This window comes from Rhinatrema bivittatum, chromosome 3 (genome assembly GCF_901001135.1).
Source record: "Rhinatrema bivittatum chromosome 3, aRhiBiv1.1, whole genome shotgun sequence".
NCBI lineage: Eukaryota > Metazoa > Chordata > Amphibia > Gymnophiona > Rhinatrematidae > Rhinatrema > Rhinatrema bivittatum.
Window position 1 is genome coordinate 260,804,123 of NC_042617.1, and position 21,470 is coordinate 260,825,592.

The 21,470-nt window shown below is 43.1% G+C and overlaps 1 protein-coding gene across 3 annotated transcripts in view; it reads right to left on the reverse strand.

Annotated features, from left to right (window-relative positions):
* Window positions 1–21,092, reverse strand: part of ECHDC1 (ethylmalonyl-CoA decarboxylase 1) — a 48,578-nt gene extending 27,486 nt beyond the window's left edge. The window contains exons 1-4 of one of the 3 annotated variants that reach the window (XM_029594535.1): window positions 20,842–20,974; window positions 20,022–20,097; window positions 10,590–10,814; window positions 8,405–8,547 (exon numbers count right to left, since the gene is read on the reverse strand). In XM_029594535.1, coding sequence (XP_029450395.1) covers window positions 8,405–8,547; window positions 10,590–10,812 — 366 coding nt within the window. In that variant the 5' untranslated portion in view covers window positions 10,813–10,814; window positions 20,022–20,097; window positions 20,842–20,974. Of the gene's footprint in view, window positions 1–8,404; window positions 8,548–10,589; window positions 10,815–20,021; window positions 20,098–20,784; window positions 20,822–20,841 lie in introns of those variants that run through there. The other 2 variants (XM_029594533.1, XM_029594534.1) reach the window with 2 other exon arrangements.
* Window positions 21,093–21,470: the final 378 nt, after the last annotated feature.

The following is a 21,470-nucleotide window of genomic DNA, read 5'->3' on the forward strand; positions in this document are numbered from 1 at the left end:
ATCCAGCACCTGTGTTAAGGGGTTAGACTGCTGGAGAGCGGGGGCAGGGTCATTTGTTCAGCTCCTGAGGGGACGGAGCCAATGTAACAGATTCAGCTACTCTGCTTTATAAAAATGCTTTGAGGAACATCTCTCTCTCTGTGTTATCTTTGGGGGTTGGGGGACTGCTTCAACCCCACGCCATACAAAGAGAACACAGAAGCCCAGCAAAACCAGGGCCAGCGGAGACCTGAACCCAGCGAGTCCTGTGAGACTGAGGGACTCCAGGGATGTCCAGGACTCGCGAGGGGCCTGAACCGGAGGCAGCGGAGCGGCACCCAGGGCAGCACGGGCGGTGAGCCTTCACACTTTCATAAACTAAAGGATGAGTAGAGCTTGGCCTACCTTTAATTTGAATATGGTAGGCCACTAGAGCACCGAGATGAACTCTCACTGATGAAATACTGTTTTGGCTATCAGCGGAATTGGTGGAAAAGCATACATGAGATCTGCATTCCAGTTGAGTAGAAATGTGTCCTGAGCGAATCCAAGTTCACTGGGAAGAATGGAACAAAACTTCCAATTTTCTGTTTTTCTCCAATGCAAAGAGGTTGAAGGAAGGATGTCCCAAAGATTGAACAGTCTGTTGACTGCTATAAAGACTATTTGTAAGGGTGAAATACCCTGCTGAGTTGGTCCATTAGTGTACTCGCGATCCTCGGGAGGTAGATTGCTTGAAGAACCATTTGGTGATTGCATGCCCATATCTTTATTGCCTCAGTCCATGACCCTGTGCCTTTTGCTTGCTGACATGGAACATGGTTACATGATTGTCAGTTTGAATGAGAATGCTCTTTCCCTTGAGCAGATGGAAGAAAGTCGTTAAGGTGTGTCTGATCACTTGCAGCTCTAGGTGGTTGACCTAAAACTGCTTTTCTGCTAATGATGAAGTCCCTTCAATTCTGAAGGGATCCATGTGGGCTCCCCATCCCTTTGCAGAGGAATCTGTAGCTAATTTCACCCGATGAGGAAGTAGATGTCTCCTCTTGAATAATGTAAGGGTCTAGCCACCAGTGAAATTCTTGTTTCATTTCTTGCAAAACATTCACTGAAGTCATCAAGGGCTGAGTTAATTGGGCCCATTGGAATGGAGCCCCATTACAGGACTGCATGGGAAGGCGGGTTAGTTATACTACATGAATTGCTGCCACCATGTGGCCAAGAACAACTAGCACTTCTATGGCTGTTGTCTGATCTGTGTTCACCAATCAATGAGCTAGGGATCTGAGTGTGTCTGTTTAATCTGTCAGAAGAAACACTCTCACCTGTAAAGTCTATCCATGCCCCAATGAATTTTATTTTCTGAGATTTGATCAGGGTTGGTTTTTCAAAATTTACCAGGAATCCTTGGGATTGTTGGAATTGAATTGACTTCTGTAGGGAGTTCAGCATTCCTTCTTGGGAAGTTGCAGTCACCAGCTAGTCATCCAGGTAAGGGAAGACACAGATGCCATGATGACAAAGATGCACTGCTACTACAGCTGGGCATTTGGTAAAGACTCTTAGTGCCACCGGTAATGAGAGGATTCCACTACAAAGTGTAGATAATGTCAATGGGAGGAATGAATAGATTTTTATTTATTTATTTATTTAACATTTTTCTATACCGAACTTCATGACAAGCTTCATATCAGGCCGGTTTACATCAAACTTAGGGGTTAACTTAACTTAGGGGTTAACTTGTTAACTTAACTTAGGGGTTAAATTTAACTTAACTTAGGGGTTAAATTAACTTAGGGTTAACTTAACAAGATATGTGAGCATAGATATGTGAGCATAGGTGACTTTCAGATCGAGGGGAGGGAACACTAATCCAGCACCCCATGATGAAGTAGATGACAGAGGAGGGGCCCTTTGTTGCCTCGGAGGGGTGCATTCCTCCGAGGCAACCATTCCGAGTGGCTGAATTGTGCTGCGAGAGAGTGGCAAGGGCTAGAACCCCCTTGCAGGTGTTCTGATGGTGTACTTCTTGGGTTGGAATAAAAAGGACTCCTTCTTGCAGGAGTAAATATGATATCCTGGAAAGGAGAGGTTGTAAAGTGTCCTCCTTGTCTTTAGCCACCAGGAAAAGTCTTCACCAGCTCTGCTACTTGGTCCAAGGGCTGATGTGCCTTCTGGCTAGGCACTAGGGGTGGAAAATCATCTTCAGAGACTAGGATGGAGTCTTCTTGCAGACTTTCTGGACTTTGTAAAATTTGTCCTGGGGCCAGTAAGAGATTAAGGGTACCAAGGAGCAATTTGGATCTGGTGTGTCTAGATATAGGCCTTGCTTCAGTTGCCTCGATGGAGATACTGTCCTTGAAATTGGCACAGGTAAGTGAAGTGTCTCTTCCTGCCCCTGATGACTTCCCTAGGTGTATGGAAGAACTGGTGATTTAGTGAATAGTTGCGTTGGAAGTAGTGCAGCCCGATGTATCAATGATGTGAAAGCTTGCTCCAAAAATTGAGGCATCGAAGGAGTGAGCATCGATGAAGCCAATGTAATGTGTCCAAGGTGCCGGGTGTCAATGTGCTGTTGAATAGTGCATTGGCTACACTGTTGGCACTGAGGCTCGATGCCTTTTCAGTGCTGATTGTGACATGGGCTCTGAGGAGTGGCGCTTTTCCTTTTTACTAAGTCTTGAACCTCGCAAAGCTCATAAAGGGCTTACCAACACGTAAGAATGGCATGTTTCCTGTTTTCTCAACCCTGAGGAGGTGAAGGGGCCTTCTTTCTTGAGGAGCTCCTTCTCAACTCCTCACCTGAGGAGTTCAACAAGGCTCCACTCCACAACCTGCTGCAGCTCTTCAGAGACTTATACAGTTCCTTCTCTTCTTCCATGCCCTGGACCTCTGAGAGTGTGGAGACATTTTGCCACAATGATAACAATGCTTGGTCATGATTCAGTTCTAGGCACTGATAACAGATGTTGTGTCCATCTATAATGGACATTTTCCTACCACATGCAGAGTTTTTGAAGCCACTGCTGGTGGGCTTCTTGCCGGACATTTCTGTAAAGAACTTTTTTTTTCAGATAGCTTTGAAAAGAGCTGTTTGGGGGGCTGCTGAGGCAGTGAAGCAATGTAGTACGGTAATTGAAAAAGTTTGAAAAATTAAGATACCAAGAGATATCAATCATGAAAAATACAGAGAGATAGGGTACATATCTATGCTCATGCTCAGATAAAAAAAAAAAAGACTGAGGGGCTCACCAGGCAACACCCATTCAAGAATTCCTGCACATGCTCAGTAGAACAAAGCCCTATGATCTAAGAGAGAAGAGTCTGTTCAGCACTGTCAGATGATGTCACCGATGTATCACGGCTAATTCAGCCCTGCTTGTCGACGGAGAAAATTAGTTCACAGTTCTGGAGTTAGTGTTAGATTATGGTGCTATGGAAGTGTGGTCCTCTTCATCCAATTTCTCAGATCCAGGTCCGGGACCACACTGGCACAATACCATATAGACTAATACTACTTCCAGAAGTGTGAGTTAACGTTCCAAACCTAAAAAAGAGAGGGCCAAGCAGTGGAATATCTGAGTCAGAGATCCTGCACTAGAGACCCTCTGCTCCAGGACCACCGAACCAGAGAGAGAGAGAATCATTGTATGTTCAACTGTCTATTGCTATGAAAGTTCTTTGGGACAGGCATATTTAAGTAGCATAATTATCACCATCATGCGCTGCTCACCACATGTGCAATGTCTGTTCTGTCGCCTCATGCTTCTCTGGATTTGTGTAAGACCCGGGAGAACAGCTGGCAGCAGAATTAATTGCCAGGCAGCAATTGCATGACAGCAGCATAACAGAGGGATAGTGGACTATAGGATGAGGCAACAGTGAGACAGTTGCACATACAGCAAGCGCTGAATGATGGTGACAACTGTGCCTTCCCCAAAGAGGATACGTAAGAATAGACAGTTAAACATACAACTGTTTTGCAAACAGTAGTGACAACTGTGCTATGTGCTGCCCCAAGAAACACTTTTTTTTTTTTTTTAAACTTTTTGCCTGTCTAATACACCTTTTCAGTTGTTTTCTGTGCATAAATCATGTTTTATACCCACTATGCATATTTTTGTGCACCCATTTTTTTAGAGCCACAGTAATCTGCATACCATTAGTTTACTGCATTGGGAGTACATTTTTTTTTTTTTTTTTTACTAAAAGCGTATAGAAAACATTTACTGAATTTCAGCGCACATTTTTTAAACACGTCTTACCACATCAGTCTGTCAGTGATCCATTCTTAAGTTGGACAGGTGTATACAAAAAGAGGAAAAAAAAACCCCTCTCCTTTCAGAGGTGCTCCAGAAAAAGAAAAAAAAAAAGCAAAAATTCTCTACTTTCACCACTGGCTAAAGGGCTTTGAGCTGGAAATACAGGGAAAGAAAATATTTTTTGCCTGGCAATCTCTAGAAACCTATTCTATGTTGTAAATGTACCGACATCCCAGGGTTCTTTTAATTGTAGCCGCAAAACCACTCTCCAGATACAGGGAAATGTGAAACATCCGACTGTGCAAGCTTTAGCAGAAGAAAGGACCCCACCGAATGCAGAATGCATAAGCACATCAGCATTGTCTGGTAAAGTACAGACCAATGTATTTGACAGAAGAGAAAAAATTAATTACAGAACATAAATACTTGGACTATTATTGCTGCTGATAGCGGAATGATCCCAATTATGCTTTCTAGTGAAATGTTCACTTTATTCTTCTCAATTAGAGCTTGAAGTGCTAGCTCCATTTATATGCCTACGCTATGTGTTGCCTCCTCGTTTTTCTGCTTCTCTCTTCTCAACCTTCTCTCTCTCTCTCTCTTACTTTCTATCCTCCTCCATTTCTGGCTCTTTCCTTGGCCAGTTTTTGAGAGTTACAATCTAAAAGCCAGGGCCAGGGATGAGCCAGTTTTTTTTTGTTTGTTTGTTTGTTTTGTATTGTCATCTGTGATTATATTTTAAGTCTCCAAAATCAAGGTAAGAATAATCCCTCGTAAATAGACAACCAACCTCTGATCAAGTCCTCACAATTCACAAATTATCCCGTTACTTTTTCTCAGGACCTCAAAAAACACTGTATATTTGGTAGTTGAAATTTATTCCAATAATTTAAGTCAGGCTGTTTGAGGTGGTGGGTCTGCTATTGTGGAATGCCTTATCTGAGGGGCTTAATGGTGAAACAACTGTTTTGCACCTCCACAAATCACTCAGAACTTACTTGTTTGAACAGGCATTCAGGGGCCGATGCAAAAAAGATGCATTGAAAGCAGGCACTGAGTGTTCACCTCTCCTGGGGGTGCAATGCAATATTTAAATTAGGGTTCACACTGTCAAGGAGGCGCTAGGGGCTATTGCGTGCCCCTAGCGCCTCCTTGACAGCGTGCGCCCGAGAGAGGTCCACTGTCATCAGCTGTCTTCTGGTTAAGAAAACAGACGCTGAATTTATCAGCGTCGGTTTTCCTAACTGGCGCACATCCACGGGTTAGGAAAACCCATGCTGAATTTATCAGCGTCAGTTTTCCTAACCAGTGCACATCCACGGGTTAGGAAAATGGACGCTGATAAATTCAGTGTCCATTTTCCGAACCTGACTGCGAGCACCCGTGTCTGACCTGCACTAAGCTCCCTTCCCCCTGAGGGAGATTATGACAGGTCAGACGAGTGAATGAATCAATATTAAAGTGTCAGGCACTTAATATTAATTTATTCACTCATTGCCGATTGGTCCGTTCACCTTTAGGCTGTCCTGAAAGGGGATTGGTCCTTTCACTGACAAATGTCAGTGAAAAGGACCAATGGGTAATACATGAAGGAGTAAATAAATTAATATTAAGTGCTCAAAACTTGAATATTGATATATTCACTCCTTACAGTGTCGGCAGTCAGGTTTGGAAAATGGACGCAGGATTTATCAGCGTCCGTTTTCCTAACCCGTGGATGTGCACCGGTTAGGAAAACGGACGCCGAATTTATCGGTGTCTGTTTTCCTAAACTATCCACAGCCAGGGGTTCAGGAAACTGACACTTGTCAACTGACTACCAGCCTTTTTTTTTTTTTTTTTTTAATTATTTTTATTTTTTAAAAGATTTCTTCCTCCTTCTTAGTATCGTAGCGATATTAAGTAGGAGGCTGTACATAAAAGCAGTTTTTTTCTGCTTTTCTGTACTACTTTTAGGAGCGCTCAGCATCTGCCCCATTGTGAGCTATTATAATGGTGACAGAATTTGGATAGATGAGTTGAGGAAGCAGAATGCTTTATTGTTTTTATTGACATACTGATGTTCTTTTACATAATTGTTTTTGTCTGTGTGTGTGCTATTGTTTATGGATATATTTGTCACATTGTATGGATGTTTTTCTGTCTATCCACCTAGAATAGCAGATAGAGTAGGCTACAAATTTTTTAAATAAATATACATACCCTTTTCCGATATCTCTTACTCCTCAGGCTGCTATTTTGCCTCCAGAATTCTCCTAATCTTTTCTGGTGTGTGTCCATTTGCTTTTGCTCACATTTCTAAGCATTTTCTTGTCACAGATGTGAGCTCTTGGGCTGCGGCGTGGTTGATGCAGCCTGGTAGGCAAACCCACTAGACCCCCGCCAACAGCTAGTGGAGATGCCCTGACTGGGACTGGAGATGGGCCTTCACCTATACCAGCCCCACTCCCCACAGGTTCCAGGGGCTGGCAGGGCTTAGGTGAGTGTCCCGTAAGAAGTGATCAGACTGAGTCAGGATATGGGCAGAGGTCAAGGCTGGCAGGGAGCTGGTAGGGTCTGGGTTCAGGCCGAGGTCAGCGCAGGCAACAAGAATCAGTATCCATGTCCAGGCCAAGGTCGGGGCAGGCAGAAGTCCAAAGAAGTAGTTTGTATCCATAGCAGAGGTCAGTACCAAGCGGCAGGAAAGAGGGTAGTCGGTGGCAAGGTCAGAACCAGGAGTCAGACAGACCACGACAAGGTATTGGGACAAGATAAAAACCGGACAACCAAGGCAGGGCAACGAAAAAGCTGGCAAGGAAACAGTAAGGCACAGCAAGGAGACAGGAAGGCAAAGCACAGAACAAACAGAAGCAACGTGCACTGCTAGGCAGGAGAATCTATTGCTGATGCAATCTGCTGATAGCGTGGCTGGGTTTAAATACCCAGCCGCATGACATCATCACTGAGCGCCGGCAGTGCTTCCTGCCACGAAACCCTTAAGTGTTGGTACGTTGCGCGAGCATGTGCCTAGGTAGGCCCAGGGGCAGATCGGCGTGGCAGCATTTCAGCCGTGTTGGTGGCTTTTGGGGGTAAGTGCAGCCGGTCGCGGGGCCATCGTGCAGCCAGCCAAACGTTACATTTCTTTTCCTGCCATTCATTGCTCTGCTTTCCCCCATTCAGAGTCTTCCTTTTTCAGTTTATCTCAGGCCCAGCGCCACCTCTTCTGACCACCCACTTGCCTGCTGTACTCCAACTTTTCTCTTTTGCTTTTCCTTCATCTCTTTTTGCCTTGCCTTTCCTGATTAGCAGTTTCTGCCTATTGCTAGCTGGCTCTTAATCAATATTGCTTAACACAGCTTCCATCTTTATTACTGTGACTGCTGCCCATTCACACAGATTTAATCCAGCATTAGCTACTACTGGAAGTAATCCAGAATAAAACTGCTTCCTGTGAGGGATTAGTAATTCCAGGATATCCTGGAACTCCCTCTTCAGTCTCTTCCTTATGCACACATAAGCAGCAGTGAGTTCAGGGTGAATGTGCATTTATTCCTCAAGCAGAGGGGGTTACTGTGGTAGACCACTTGAATATGTAGACAGAAAGATCAGCAAACAATATTGTGGACAATACCTTATCGAATCAGTCACTGAAAAAGTATCACCTAGAGTGTGTGTCTGTCTGTATTTGTGCTTAAACAGCATTTGTAACCTAGCAGCCAACTCAGCTGTCTTCATTGTCCTTCATATATTATCAACAATACATGGTCTACCTAGAATCCTGTTTGAAGCTGTGAGAAGGGAAAGATAACATAAAACTTACCCTTTTCTCAGCTCCAATGCACCCCACTGAAACATAAATGTAACACACTGCCTATTCAGGTATCAAGAAAAGCAGTTCTTGCACACTGAAAACCCAAAGTAGGCCATCATCACTCATAATTGCTTAGCAAAATGCTTTTACAAATAAATTAACTACTTTTTAGTTATTTTAATGGTCGGCATGGGACCACTAGACTACTGTTCTGACAAACCTCAAGATTTTAAAGTTGACGTCCAGTCTCTGATCTCTGCATACCAGAATAAAATTAAGCACCACATGGAGATGCGGTCAGTGAGACTCCTATATTGCAGTGAATGTACAGGTTGTTTTATCTGCCTGGTCATGGAAGCACTGCAGCACTTGCCTCTGGGCTGGATATCGCTTTGACGGTATTCAAATCAGAGCCAGAACAGAAAGTGTTGTTAGCACCATGGACAATAAGGCCTTTCCCATCTGCCCAGCCTTCCAGCTCCGTTACCCGGTCCTGAAGTTCTAGCATCATTGTACCTGCCATGAAGATACAACAGTTGAAATCCAACAGGGACAGTAAAAGTCACGTGTGGCTATTCAGTCTTTCAGAATTGGCATTTCTCTGCAATAAATCCACTTCCCACAGACCCTTATTTGTCATGTATGTTTGCCTTGACTACATTGTCAACTCCATGGAGCAGGTACTGTCTTTTATATTTATCTGTACAACACTGTGTATGCCTAGTAGCACTTAAAAAATGATAAGTAGTAGGGTATTGTTTGCACTCAGAATATAACATTCAGTGTGAGTGGGTTGTCTGGTAGGAAGATAAGTGTGTAGTGGGAGAAGGGAGAGAGTAGGAGTTAAAAAAATTCAAGCCCTAATGTGTACTTGCTTATAAGAAATGACCTTAGAGCAAACAAGCCTGATTATAAAGAGAATTTTCTATAGTAGAATGTGAATAGTATAGTGTGTATGATTTTCTGTGAGGCAGGAATTCAGTTGGTAGAACCAAGTTTTGCTACAAAGAGAAACCAAAATGCATATATGCTTGAATGCACAAAACTTCTATCCTGCAACTATTTAACAATTAGCACTGTGAAAAGTAGTTTAGGGATACTTCCAAGGGTTTACCTTGGGTCAATTTTGCCCATCTTTGTTCTATCACTCCCCACTCAGCCTTAGGTAACAGACTGATAAAATCAAGAAGAGCAGAACAATGCAAAATGGGCAGGAAATGTACACTTATGATGCATATCGTAACCAAATTACAAAAACTAGCATTGGGGGAATGTTATAGACATTAACAGACAAACAAATAGGATCATTTGTCAAATGAATGTATGCGATAACACGTTAACACAGTAATGCATGGCACAAACGCAAATTTTTGAGGGGGGGTGGGATTGGGGGAGGAGTTTGGGCAGGTTTTAGTTAAACTGGGGCCATATCGCAGGGTTTTAATGCTGGAAATAACTACACCTTTTTCCCTGGTATTAAGCTGTGTGATTAGAGAGAGAGAAAAAGAGAGACTAACTCTGGGGAGGGCCTCACTGTGTGCACCTATTTATATCTCTATAGGAGGGCCACCTGATAGTCGAGGTGAGGTGTTAGTGGTGGTTTAGGGGCCAGTTTCACATGTAGAGTGAGACGCATGAACGGCACAGTACACCTCGGTGAAAATTTGACTTCTTTTGGGGTGAGAAAAGTCTCAAAAAGATGAAAATTTGTACTATCTTCTCTCACCCTAGCTTGATGGTACCCTATTATAGAGTCCATCAAGCTAGGGTGAGAGAACTTAGTAAAAATTTCATCTTTGTGAGACTTTCCTCACTCCAAATGACGTCAAATCTTCACCAAGGTGTACTGTGCCGTTCGTACGTCTCACTCTACATGCAAAACTGGCCCCTAAACCACCATTAACACCTCACCTCAACCTATCAGGTGGCCCTCCTATAGCGATATAAATACTTAACTACTATGAGGGCCTTGTAGATGGTCTCAGTCTCTCTCTCTCTCTCTCCCTCTCCTCAGCGGTGATGGGGAAAAACAGAAAATTCAATAATGGCTAAACCACTGCATTGCAACTGTAGCACGCATGCTTTTCTCCAACATCCCACAATTATAGGAAAAACAGGTGGTGGTTAGAATTTTTTTCTACTGAGACATAATAAACCAGAAGATTTAAGAATCACCTCTGTGAATCTCTCTACTCCTGTACATCTCTCTCTCTCTGGTCTGTCATGTTCCCTGCTAAGGATAGTAGCCTTGCTGCAGCACTCACAATGACACCCTTATCTCACAAACCCAAGACCTCAGGATATGAACTTCTGAGCTTCTGTTTCCAAATCAGAGAGTCTCTATCTAAGTTCGAAGGAGCAGCTCATCAGCCTAACCTACTGTCTCTGCCCCAGCATTCCATACCTCTTCCCATCTTGCTACTGCCCTTCCATATTTCTGGCTTGAATGGTGTAAATCTGATTTGCTGTTGCCTGTGTCACAGTTTGTAAAGCATACAGTGAGCAACCAGACTGTGTAGGACAATAAGTGTGAAACAAAGAAAAAGAAGCGGGTGTACCTGTAAATGCATTCATACGACAAGGATTGTTTACAGTAAGGACTGCGATGCCATTATTTCCTTTAGAAAGGTCAATGGATCCACCATGAAAGCATCGGAGCTTCTCCTTAATTTCGTTTTCATCAAACCCATGGGTTCCACTATAAATCGATGCACTGCGTTGGTGAAACGTGCTGCTTTTCACGTGTCGCCACAATAAATGCCTCCAAATACAGGCTGCCATTTCTGGAAAGAAACAAATGGCATGACAAACCTCTGAGATTTGCCAATAGAAGTTGGGGAGAGTGCTGGGAACATGCACTAAACATTTTTCATGTTAGGGAGACACCTCCTTAGGGAAGCTATAAAGAATAAATGTTTTATAATGCAAAGCATAAAAATAAAAATAAAATAGATGTTATGCAGGTTTTAGGTGATGATGCATGTACATGATGAATTATTTTTGCAAAGGACAATAACCTCTTTGCAGGTACTCCCTAGTCTATAGTCGGTACCCAACTTGGATATGGATTTTAGAGTTGATTACCGTATTATTCGCTCCATAAGACGCACCTAGGATTCAGAGAGGGAAATTTTTTAAAAAAATGATGTGCTAAACCGGCTCCATTCCCGAGCATCTGTGCGTCTCATGGAGCGTCCGTTTCCGGCATAGGGATGTGCGTCGCGCGCTGAAGGCGCACAACAAAGGGGCCACCCCCTTTGTGCACCCCTTCATGCAACACGAGGTGCCACCAATTCATAATAGCCAAATATTCCACGAACTGAAAAAAAAAATGGCAATCCATCAACCTTCATCATCCTGCAAGGACAACAGAGATAGTACAAACACTAACAACAACTGGAAAGAAAAAGGTATGAAATCTAAAACAAAACTTAAATATCAACATACAACTATTAATCACAACAACAACACATCACTCTGTAACTATCTAACACTGTCCTTCCTACTCTTTAATGCTCAATCAATAATCAAAAAAATTCCAATCATCAATGACCTTCGCCAAGATGAAAAACCAGACTTTATAGCCATCACAGAAACTTGGGCAAAAACCACAGACACAGTAATAATCAACCAAATCAACAACTCCTCTTACAGAACTTTTTCTTTACCCAGAACAAAAAAGAAAGGCGGAGGCCTAATGCTCATCTCCAAAAAAAACCTACAGATGAAACTAATTCCAACAAGCAATTGCTCTCCACTCAAAATTGCGCTATTTGATTGTCCACACTTACAAATTTGCCTAGCATACTGCCCCCCAATACTCTAAAAAAAACCTGCTCACCACTCATTAACTTTTTCCTGACCAAATTATCTATCATCAAACCTATAATTATTCTAGGTGACTTCAACCTACACATTGACTCCACCCCCTTATCACCTGCTTGCATCTCAATCATTGATTCACTTTCATCTCTGTGTCTGAATCAAATTATCACTGGCCCTACACACAAGGCAGGTCATACACTAGACCTAATCTTCATCAATACCAAGTTTTGGTCTAATCACCAAACAACGATTTCAAAAATTCCATGGTCAGACCATTCTATCATCCACACAAATCTATTCTCACTTCATAAACACTCCACAAGAAAAAACACAACCAAATCCTTCTCCTATCATCCACCTTTCTGCATAGAAACCCTTCAAGCAAATCTACAGTCTGAAATAACAAACATTGATCTATCAAGCATAGAAAATGCAACATCTTCATGGTTCAACATGACGAAAACAATAGCAGACAAGATAAACCCCATAATAACAAAAACTATAAAAGAAACAAAAAATCAGAATCCTTGGTACAACAAAAACATCAGAGCAGCCAAACGGAAACTCAGAAAAATAGAGAGATCCTGGAGAAAAAACAAAACAACCGCACTACTAAACATATACAGAACACAACTCGCCGAATACAAAAAACTCATCCATAAAACAAAAAAAAAAAAGACTTCTACTCCAAAAAAATTACAAAATACCAACAAAACCCGAAGATGCTCTTCAACATAGTAAAAAGCTTAACAAAATCCTCTCAAGATGAACAACCACTTTCATCATCAAAGATCAACTGCGATGACTTCACTAACTTCTTTAACGAAAAAATCAAATTACTCATAAAAAACAACCTAAAAAATGAATCTCAAGACCAGAAATTACTGAACATTCAATCAAAAACCTGGTCCAACTTTGAAACAGCATCTTCCTTAGAAATCCAAATGTGCATCAAAAAAAAATGAACCCAGCTAAACACCCCATTGACGCCATTCCCATCACAACAATAAAAAATCTCGATCCATCAATCACCAAAACACTAACTAAAATTGTAAACATTTCCTTCACTGAAGGAAACTACCCAGAATGCCTAAAATCGGCTATCATTAAACCCATTCTAAAAAAGAATAATCTAGATCCAGAAAATCCAATTAATTGCAGACCCATATCAAACCTCCCATTCATTGCCAAAATCATTGAGAAAATTGTCCACAGTCGACGCACTGACCATAGATGATAATAACATCCTCCTACCTTCTCAATTTGGCTTCAGAAAGCAACTTAATACAGAAACACTACTACTTGCTATGAATGTCGTACTCAAAGGATTCGAAAAAGGCCAAAGTTACCTTCTAAACATGCTCGACCTAGCGGCAGCATTTGATACTGTAAACCACTCTATACTGATAAATCATCTATCTGAAATTGGTGCTAACAAAACAATCCTTCAATGGTTCTCCTCTTACTTGTCACAAAGATCCTACCAAGTACTACTTAATGATTCCCTATCAAAGAAAATCAACTTAGTCACTGGAGTTCCCCAAGGATCCACCCTTTCAGCAACGCTCTTTAACATAAATCTTCTCCCACTATGCCACTTCCTTGCAAATCTGAATTTAACCCACTTCATCTATGCTGATGATATTCAAATATTAATTCCAATAAAAAAAATCGATTGAAGAAACATACAAATTAACTGCCAATTACCTAATCAGCATTAAGGAAATACTAGCCAACATAAAACTCATTCTCAACTTTGACAAAACTGAATTAATATTACTTGACAGAAAGAACAACTCTCTACAAACACCGCTACTCAATCTCATAGACCAAAATTCAATCTTATCTCCAATCAACAATACCCACAACCTCAGAGTAATAATCAAAGAACTTACATTCAAAAATCATATATCAACAAAAATCAAAGACGGTTATCATAAACTACTCACACTTCGCCATCTAAAACATTTTCTCCCAAATAATGACTTCAGAACAGTCCTACAATTACTAATTTTCTCCAATATAGACTACTGCAACTCTCTACTTCTCAACTTACCTCTAAACACCATTTGCCCACTCCAGATCCTGCAGAATGCAGCTGCAAGAATCCTCACAGGAGCCAAAAAGCATGACCACATCACCCCAACCCTTATTTCACTTCATTGGCTACCAATAAAATACAGGATTGAATACAAGTTCCTTTCCATCCTACATAAAATTATATATGAAGAACAAAATAATTGGCTAAGCCCCTACATACATCTGCATACCTCAAGTAGAAACCTGAGGTCAGCAAATAAAGGACTCCTAAAAACACCACCAATTCACTCAAATCAACTCACCTCCACCCAAAATAGAGCAATCTTCCTTTGTAGCCCAAAACTTTGGAACTCCCTCCCAACTAAGCTAAGAATTCAAGAAACTTAAAAACCTTTAAAAAAGAGTTAAAAACTTGGTTGTTCAACAAAGCATACCAATCCATCCAAAGGATCATCTAAACATCACCGCCCTCCAATACAACCTCATGTCTAATCGAAATTCATCACATCTATGCTTTTCTTAAATAAGAAAGAACTTATAAACTGAACTTAATCATTACTTATGTTATCTCCTAAGCCTAATAATAGTTTGTACTTTACAACCATTGTTAACCCCCCATTTACCTTTAACCTATTTTGTAAACCTTTATGATGGCGTTATTTTGATGTTTCCGAATGACGGTATATAAAACTCATTAAATAAATAAATACGTAAATACAAACAATGTAGTTTTGTCCCCGTTTCATTTTTGGCTCTGGGGAGGGCCATTTTGGTTCACTCCCCGGATCAGAAAACTTTTATTGTGCTATTTTGTGGAAAAAAACAACAACAAAAAAAACCCCACCCCAACCCTTCAAATTTAATTAACTACAACCCCCCACCCTCCTGACCCCCCAAGACTTGCCAAAAGTCCCTGGTGGTCCAGCGGGGGTCCCGGGAGCGATCTCCTGCTCTCAGGCCGTCGGCTGCCAGTAATCAAAATGGCGCCGGTGGCCCTTTGCCCTTACTATGTGATAGGGACTACCGGTGCCATTGGTCGGCCCCTGTCACATGGTAGGAGCAATGGATGGCCGGCACGCAACAAGCAGATTTTATAAGCTGCCTATGTTTGCCAGTATCTCTCACTACACACACAAGTCAAAAGCTTAAAAAAAAAAAAGAGCAGGGCATGGGCTTAGGCATAGTCTGGACGGGGCATGGCCATGTCAGGGAAGACCAAGAGATGTGTGCACTGGGGTCCCTTGCTGCATAACGTTACTACTGCTATGGATGGCGTAACATAAAAAAAATCTAGGCTAGTCAGCGGGGTTTTAAGGGTCGGGGTTAACAGAGGAAAAGGGAGACTATTAAACTGGGGGGGGGGGGGGGGGGGGGGGGGAGTGTGTGAAATCCTATCCCTTAACTAGGCATCGGCATGCGTCCCTTATAAAATTCCCCAATTTACGCAGTAGAAGCAGCATTTGCGCGCATCCATTTAAAATTGCGCACACACATATGCACCTCCAGGCTGTTTTATAACATGCGCGCATATATGCATGTATGTTATAAAATGGCCGTGTCTCTGGACGCGAGCCAGCAAACATACGCACACGTGCGCCCGTTTCAGTTACCGTCCCTGTTGGTACTTGAAGCAATGGTGGGTGAAGTGACTTGCCCAAGGTACAAGAAGCGTTAGCAGGATTTGAATCCTGGTTCTCAGCCCGCTGCTCTGACCACTAGGCCCGACACCTGTATTCTCCACCCTGCTCAACTCTCCAGAATGTTCAGCACCTGAAAATTAATTTACTATATAGGCAAAAACAGCAACAGATCTTCAGGAAATATCCTGAAACTCACCAGCACAACCCTGGTGAAAGCATCTGGCAGCTAAAATGTAATGCTAAAAAATACAATTATGCATTTGGGGTGGAAAAACCCAAGGTAAAGGTACATTATTGGGAATGAAATTCTTCTAAGCATGAAAGAAGAGTGGGATCCAGGGGTGATTGTTTCTGATGATCTTAAAGTAGTCAAACAGATGGATAAAGCAACAGTAAAAGCCAGAAAGATGCTTAGCTGCATAAGAAGAGGAAAGGTCAGCAGAAAAAGGGAAGTGATCTTGCCCCTGTATAGATCCCTGGTGAGACCTCATCTGGAATACTGTGTATAAATTGGGAGAACACCTCTTCAAAAAGATATAAACTGGTTGAAGTTGGTCCAGAGGGTGGCTACTAAAATGGTCAATGGTCTTTGCTCTAAAGTTTATGGGGATAGACAAAGATCTAAACATGTACACCCTAGACCAGTGATGGCAAACTCCAGTCCTCGAGTGCCACAAACAGGCCAGGTTTGCAGGATATCTACAATGAATGTGCATGAGAAAGATTTGAATATAATGGAAGCAGTGCATACAAATCTTTCTCATGCACATTCATTGTAGATATCCTGCAAACCTGGCCTGTTTGTGGCACTCGAGGACTGGCGTTCGCCATCACTGCCCAGACAATTCCTAGAGCTTTGCTAGATTCCTCCTCATGTTTTCCATACCTTTCTGGTGTGGCTCCTGCCAGATTCTATTGGACAGTGCCCCAATTCTCTTGCTAGCTGCTCCAGGCCCTCCCTCTTGTCCTCACAGCATCGCAGAAGACTGAAGGGAAGGGGCAGAAGCAGGGAGCCCACACGGAAATAGTGAATAGCAGTGAAGAATCTCTACTCCATCCCCTCCCCACTCCCACTCCCACCTCCACCTGCTGCCTGGAACATAAGGGCTCTTCTCTGCTGTGCTCTGGTTTTTGGAAAGTCACTGCCCCAAGCCTTAGATGTCTGAGCTTCAGGGGCTGGAAACTCAGCTGACAGCAGAGGAGGAAGTCACCTGGAGCTCTAGTCAGGTGAGAATGATTTGTGGGAAGGAAGGAAAGGGGGTGAATGCTAAAATGGAATGAAGAGAGAAGGGGGTGAATGCTCGAAGGGGGCTGTGCAAAATTTGGCAGAGGTGAGGAGAGGGTGTGAATTCTTGGGGGAGGATGTGATATTATGCACTGATGCGCCTGCTGGCCAGGGGCAGGGAGAAGATTGGGAAGACAACAGTGGCCAGGGGAGGAAAACAGAGAGGGGGGGGAGATCAAATAGCAGGGAGAAAAAAAACAGGAGAGAGGGAGAGAGGGAGAGGGAGGAACCTTGGATATGGGTGGTGGATAGGGAACCCAGGATAGAGAGAGAGGACTCGGTATTATGAAGATGGCTAAATGGCTCGGGAATGTTGCGTCTGTCACTGCTCGATGCCCTCACTCTGCCCTCTTTACTTCTGTGGCATCTCCCTCTGGGTCTGATGGACGGCTGGCTACCGCGGCGTCTCCATGCCGTCTCCTTCCGGCGTCCCCAGACCGGCTCGACGCTGCAACTCCATCTTGTCCTGATGCCTAGGGCGCACGCGCGTCCCGACTCTTGTACCAGCAAGGGTGCGAACCTCAGGGGCATCCCCCTGAGATGACGTCATCTGCTTCCAATATTTAAAGGTCTTTGAAAACGCTAACAAACTGAGTTTACTCCCAAGCTACTCTGCCTCTTCGGACTTACCAGAGGTACCCGTTCCTCGGGGGCCTCGCTCTTTTCTTTATTTTCAGATTGCAGACAGGAACCGGTACTCGCTCCTCGAGGGCCCATGTTCCTGGACACTCTGAAGATTCTCTACTGCCTGGAAGCTATCACTGCTACAAACAATTGTGAGTTACCATCGCTCTCTCAGAGCTTTCCCTGGAACCAGGTACTCGCTCCTCGAGGGCCTAAACCTTTCCAGCTCCTGAGCTTCCTTGAGACCTTACGTGAGTTTTGTCATCTAGTTCTGTTCATGAACTCTGCCTACTCACTTTCTACAGTTTCTCAACAGCTCAGCCATCCTGGGATCATTGCTCCAGTACCTGAGGGACTACAGCCCTGCCGGGCATATCAGCTCACTACTGCCACCTCTGGTGGTTTCTAATAACCTGTTTAATAAAAGAACTAATGTGTGTCTGTCTCCATACTCTAGCCTAGCCGGTGGTCCCTCTCGGGGTATCCTCCCGAGGGCATAGTCATCTGCCATCGGCCCAGGGATCCACCCACAACTATATCAGGTTGCTAACTCCGTAGCAAATCCAGAACAGATTGCTACTCCTCAGTCTAACTAACATCAGAGATATATCAGATTGCTCCTCCTATCTGACAGCTCCTCCCAAGCAGCATCAGATTTCCAACAGATTGCTAACTCCGCAGTCTAACCCTCAACAAGGAATAAGGAGAGAAAGAGGGACCTGGAATAGATGGAGAGATTCGAGGGACAAGGAGAAGGAGAAAAAAATGGATGGAGAAGAGACCCAAGAAGGAGAAAGAGGGAAAGAGGTCTCGGTATTGGATGGACAGAGAGAGAGAGAGAAAAGACCTATGATGGGGGAGAGAAAGATGACTGGAAAAGGAGAGCGCTGCGGATGGTGGCAGAGGGAGACTTCGGATTTGGAAGTTGGGGGATTCTAGGAGATAAAAGAGCAGAACGGGAATGAGGAATGGAGGAGAAAGAGAATGAGGAGAGGAGAGAGCAGAAAGATTGATGGAAGAGAAAGTCTGAAAATATCCATTCTAAAGAAAAAATACAGAGAAGAAGGAAAGAGAACACCAGAGAGAAACAGGAAACCAAAAAAAGGAGAGAAAAGACCAGTGAATGCGAACAGAAAGACACCAAAAGTTAGAAATTTATTGCCTGATAGAGCATATTAATAACTCATCATTATAAAATATCAGAGGACATGTGCCTGACCTGGACACGTTTCCCCCACACAGACTGATGCAATAAAGTGCGTTCAGCTGAACATACGGTTTTAACCACACTTGGGTACACATTTTGTGCAGGTAAGCATTACTCCCAATACAGGAAGGAGTTTTACCTGCATAAAATATGTATTCAGCTCAGCGCCCTCCCACAGACATGCAAATGAAGGCACAAACCATTCTCCCCCAATGCAGAGAGGTGCGCTGGCTGAGTTCACGATTTCTTAGCACTAGAAACTTTGCTCCTGGTCAGAAGTGGAATAAAGTTTTTAAACCTGGATCCGCTTCCAGGGCTCTACCACTGCCCATGAGGACAAGCAGTGACGGCTCAACAGTGTGTTTATGTTTGTAAGCTAACTGCGACAGCCAGCTAGGAGCACAATAAAAAATGGGCTCCTAAGTTGGGGGTACAGTAAAAGATGTGCCCCTAAATTAGGAGCACAAGAAAATATGTCCTCCTCTACGCATATTGACTTGGTGTACGTACATTTTAACTCCCAATGCATTACTACATTGGGAGTTAAAAAAAATGTAACCTGTGCGATAAAATCATGCTCTGAAATTCAGCACAGTCTCTTAATGCACAAGTTATAGCATTGGCCTGACAGAACGTACATAACGGGAATAACTGGATTTTGTTAGCAAATTTTGACTTTTTCTGGTGTATAGTTAATTTTCTTATATGCAGGACATAGCCACTAGCACAAAGGCTTTAAAACTGGACTAAAAAATATTTTGTGGTAACTAAATTTAAAGACTTCCCCTCTCTCATCAATATAAACTGCTCACGTGCTACTAGCACTACAGAGAACAATTTTCCCAAATTCACCCCCCCCCCCCCCCCCGAACTCTGGAAACCTTACCCACCCTCTCTTCTTGCCACTGGGAGAAGAGCAGCACTTCTTACCTGTGTGCGCCTCCTCTGCCAGCTTCAATCTAATGTTTGAATTTGTGGGGGTCTATAATCTTGAATGCCCAACTAGCCCTGCATTCACATGTCAGATTAAAGCTGGTAGAATGAGGCAAACAAAGGTAGAAAGTGCTATTCTTCTTTTGCCAGTGGAAGGCGGGAGGTGCAGAGGGTAAGAATCATGCAAAATTTGGTTTGCTGTGGCCAAAAGGACTAAGCAAATTTGAAAGTGCAACGAAATTTTTAAAAAGTTAAAAAGTACTGCTCTAGGATATATATATATATATATATATATATATATATATATATATATATATATATATATATATATATATATATATATATATATATATATATATATATATATATAGGTCCTTAAATCTTATCTCATATAAGGCTTCTAGTGCATTACCTGCATCATTTCAGCAGCTCTTACCTGGGCAACCTATGCTTTTCAGAGGTACGGTCTCCAGAATTAGACACAAAAATCTAGATAAGGTCTCACCAACAACCTGCAGAGACATTATCATTATTTCAAAACTAATAATACAAATTCACTAGATGTAGCCTCCTTTTGATCCAGAGTGCATTTTCGTCTTCCATCTTTAACAATACATTTTTAACCAATTTAAATGAACGAAAAAATCTGGTAACATATTCTTCAGGTTTCTCCTCTCCCTCTCTGTCCCACTACACGTTTCCCCACATTTCTCCATCTAGGCAGGCTTACTGTTACCATCTCACCCAGGTCAGCCCAAACTGGATGATCCATATCTGCTTTTTCCAAGCGGCATGCATGGAGTTGTAGTTCCGATTTCCCGCCGTGGGACTACAGTTCCATGCATGCAATAGGGCAAAACCCAGCCTGGAGCAGCATCTTTGCCTTGACCTGGTTGAGATCCGGCGGCAAACTCCCCAGTCCAATGTGATAAAGCAGCACCCCCAACAACACAAAAACAAGTCAGCATGGGTTCGGAGGACCCTGTGCGCTTTGTTTTCAGCAGAGGACGCTGCAAAGATATTTGGACACTAACTGTAGTGCGGCTGGCCTTTTGAAAATCCCTTTACCATTACAAATACACGGAGTGTTCCATGCGCTGCCTACAAGGCTCCGGCAGTCTGCAGCAGCTTCAGCCTCAGACACATGTGACTAACTCTCCGACAAAATCTCTCTCCCTCTGTATATTAAATGTACAAACCCATGCAGTTCTACCCATACAGTGTTCCCGGGCCGGACCCGCCCGACAGACACTAACCTGAAGCTCAGGCTCAGCCGCAGTACCGTGTTCCGTGTGCCCGGAGCGGGCCCGGCGCGCCTCCCTGGCTGCAGAAAATGGGTGCCGGGGGGAAACTGCAGCCACGGGAGAAAGCGGCCCGGCTCCGAAAGAGTCCCAGCGACCTCAGCCAGGATGGGGTCCTGTACAGAGAAAAGGTAGAGTGAGCCGGCCCCACACGCCAGCTTCTGCCGGGCAGGCAATAACGAGAGAACGGCAAAACTGCCATTTCATGTCCCTTCCGGGTATTGGCCGTCTCAGTTTGTAACATATTATTCTGCATCAGCTGAGTTTAGTTCAGACTTCTGGTCTATTCTTTTCCGATCTTTCTGTCCACTTCAGTCCTAAGCAGGGACCTTGCCCTCCCTACTACACCCTATGCCTAGAACAACTTCCCTGAGTGGGTTCCAGTTTTAAACAAGGTTAATAGCCCAAAGTAAAACGAACTAGCCCAAAAGTATCCTAAGTAACTCGGAAATAAAGGCTAATATCAATAGTATTTTCAGTAATGATGTATTTACAGTAAGTACAGTAAGTAACACACACACACATATATATATATATATATATATATATATATATATATATATATATATATATATATATATATA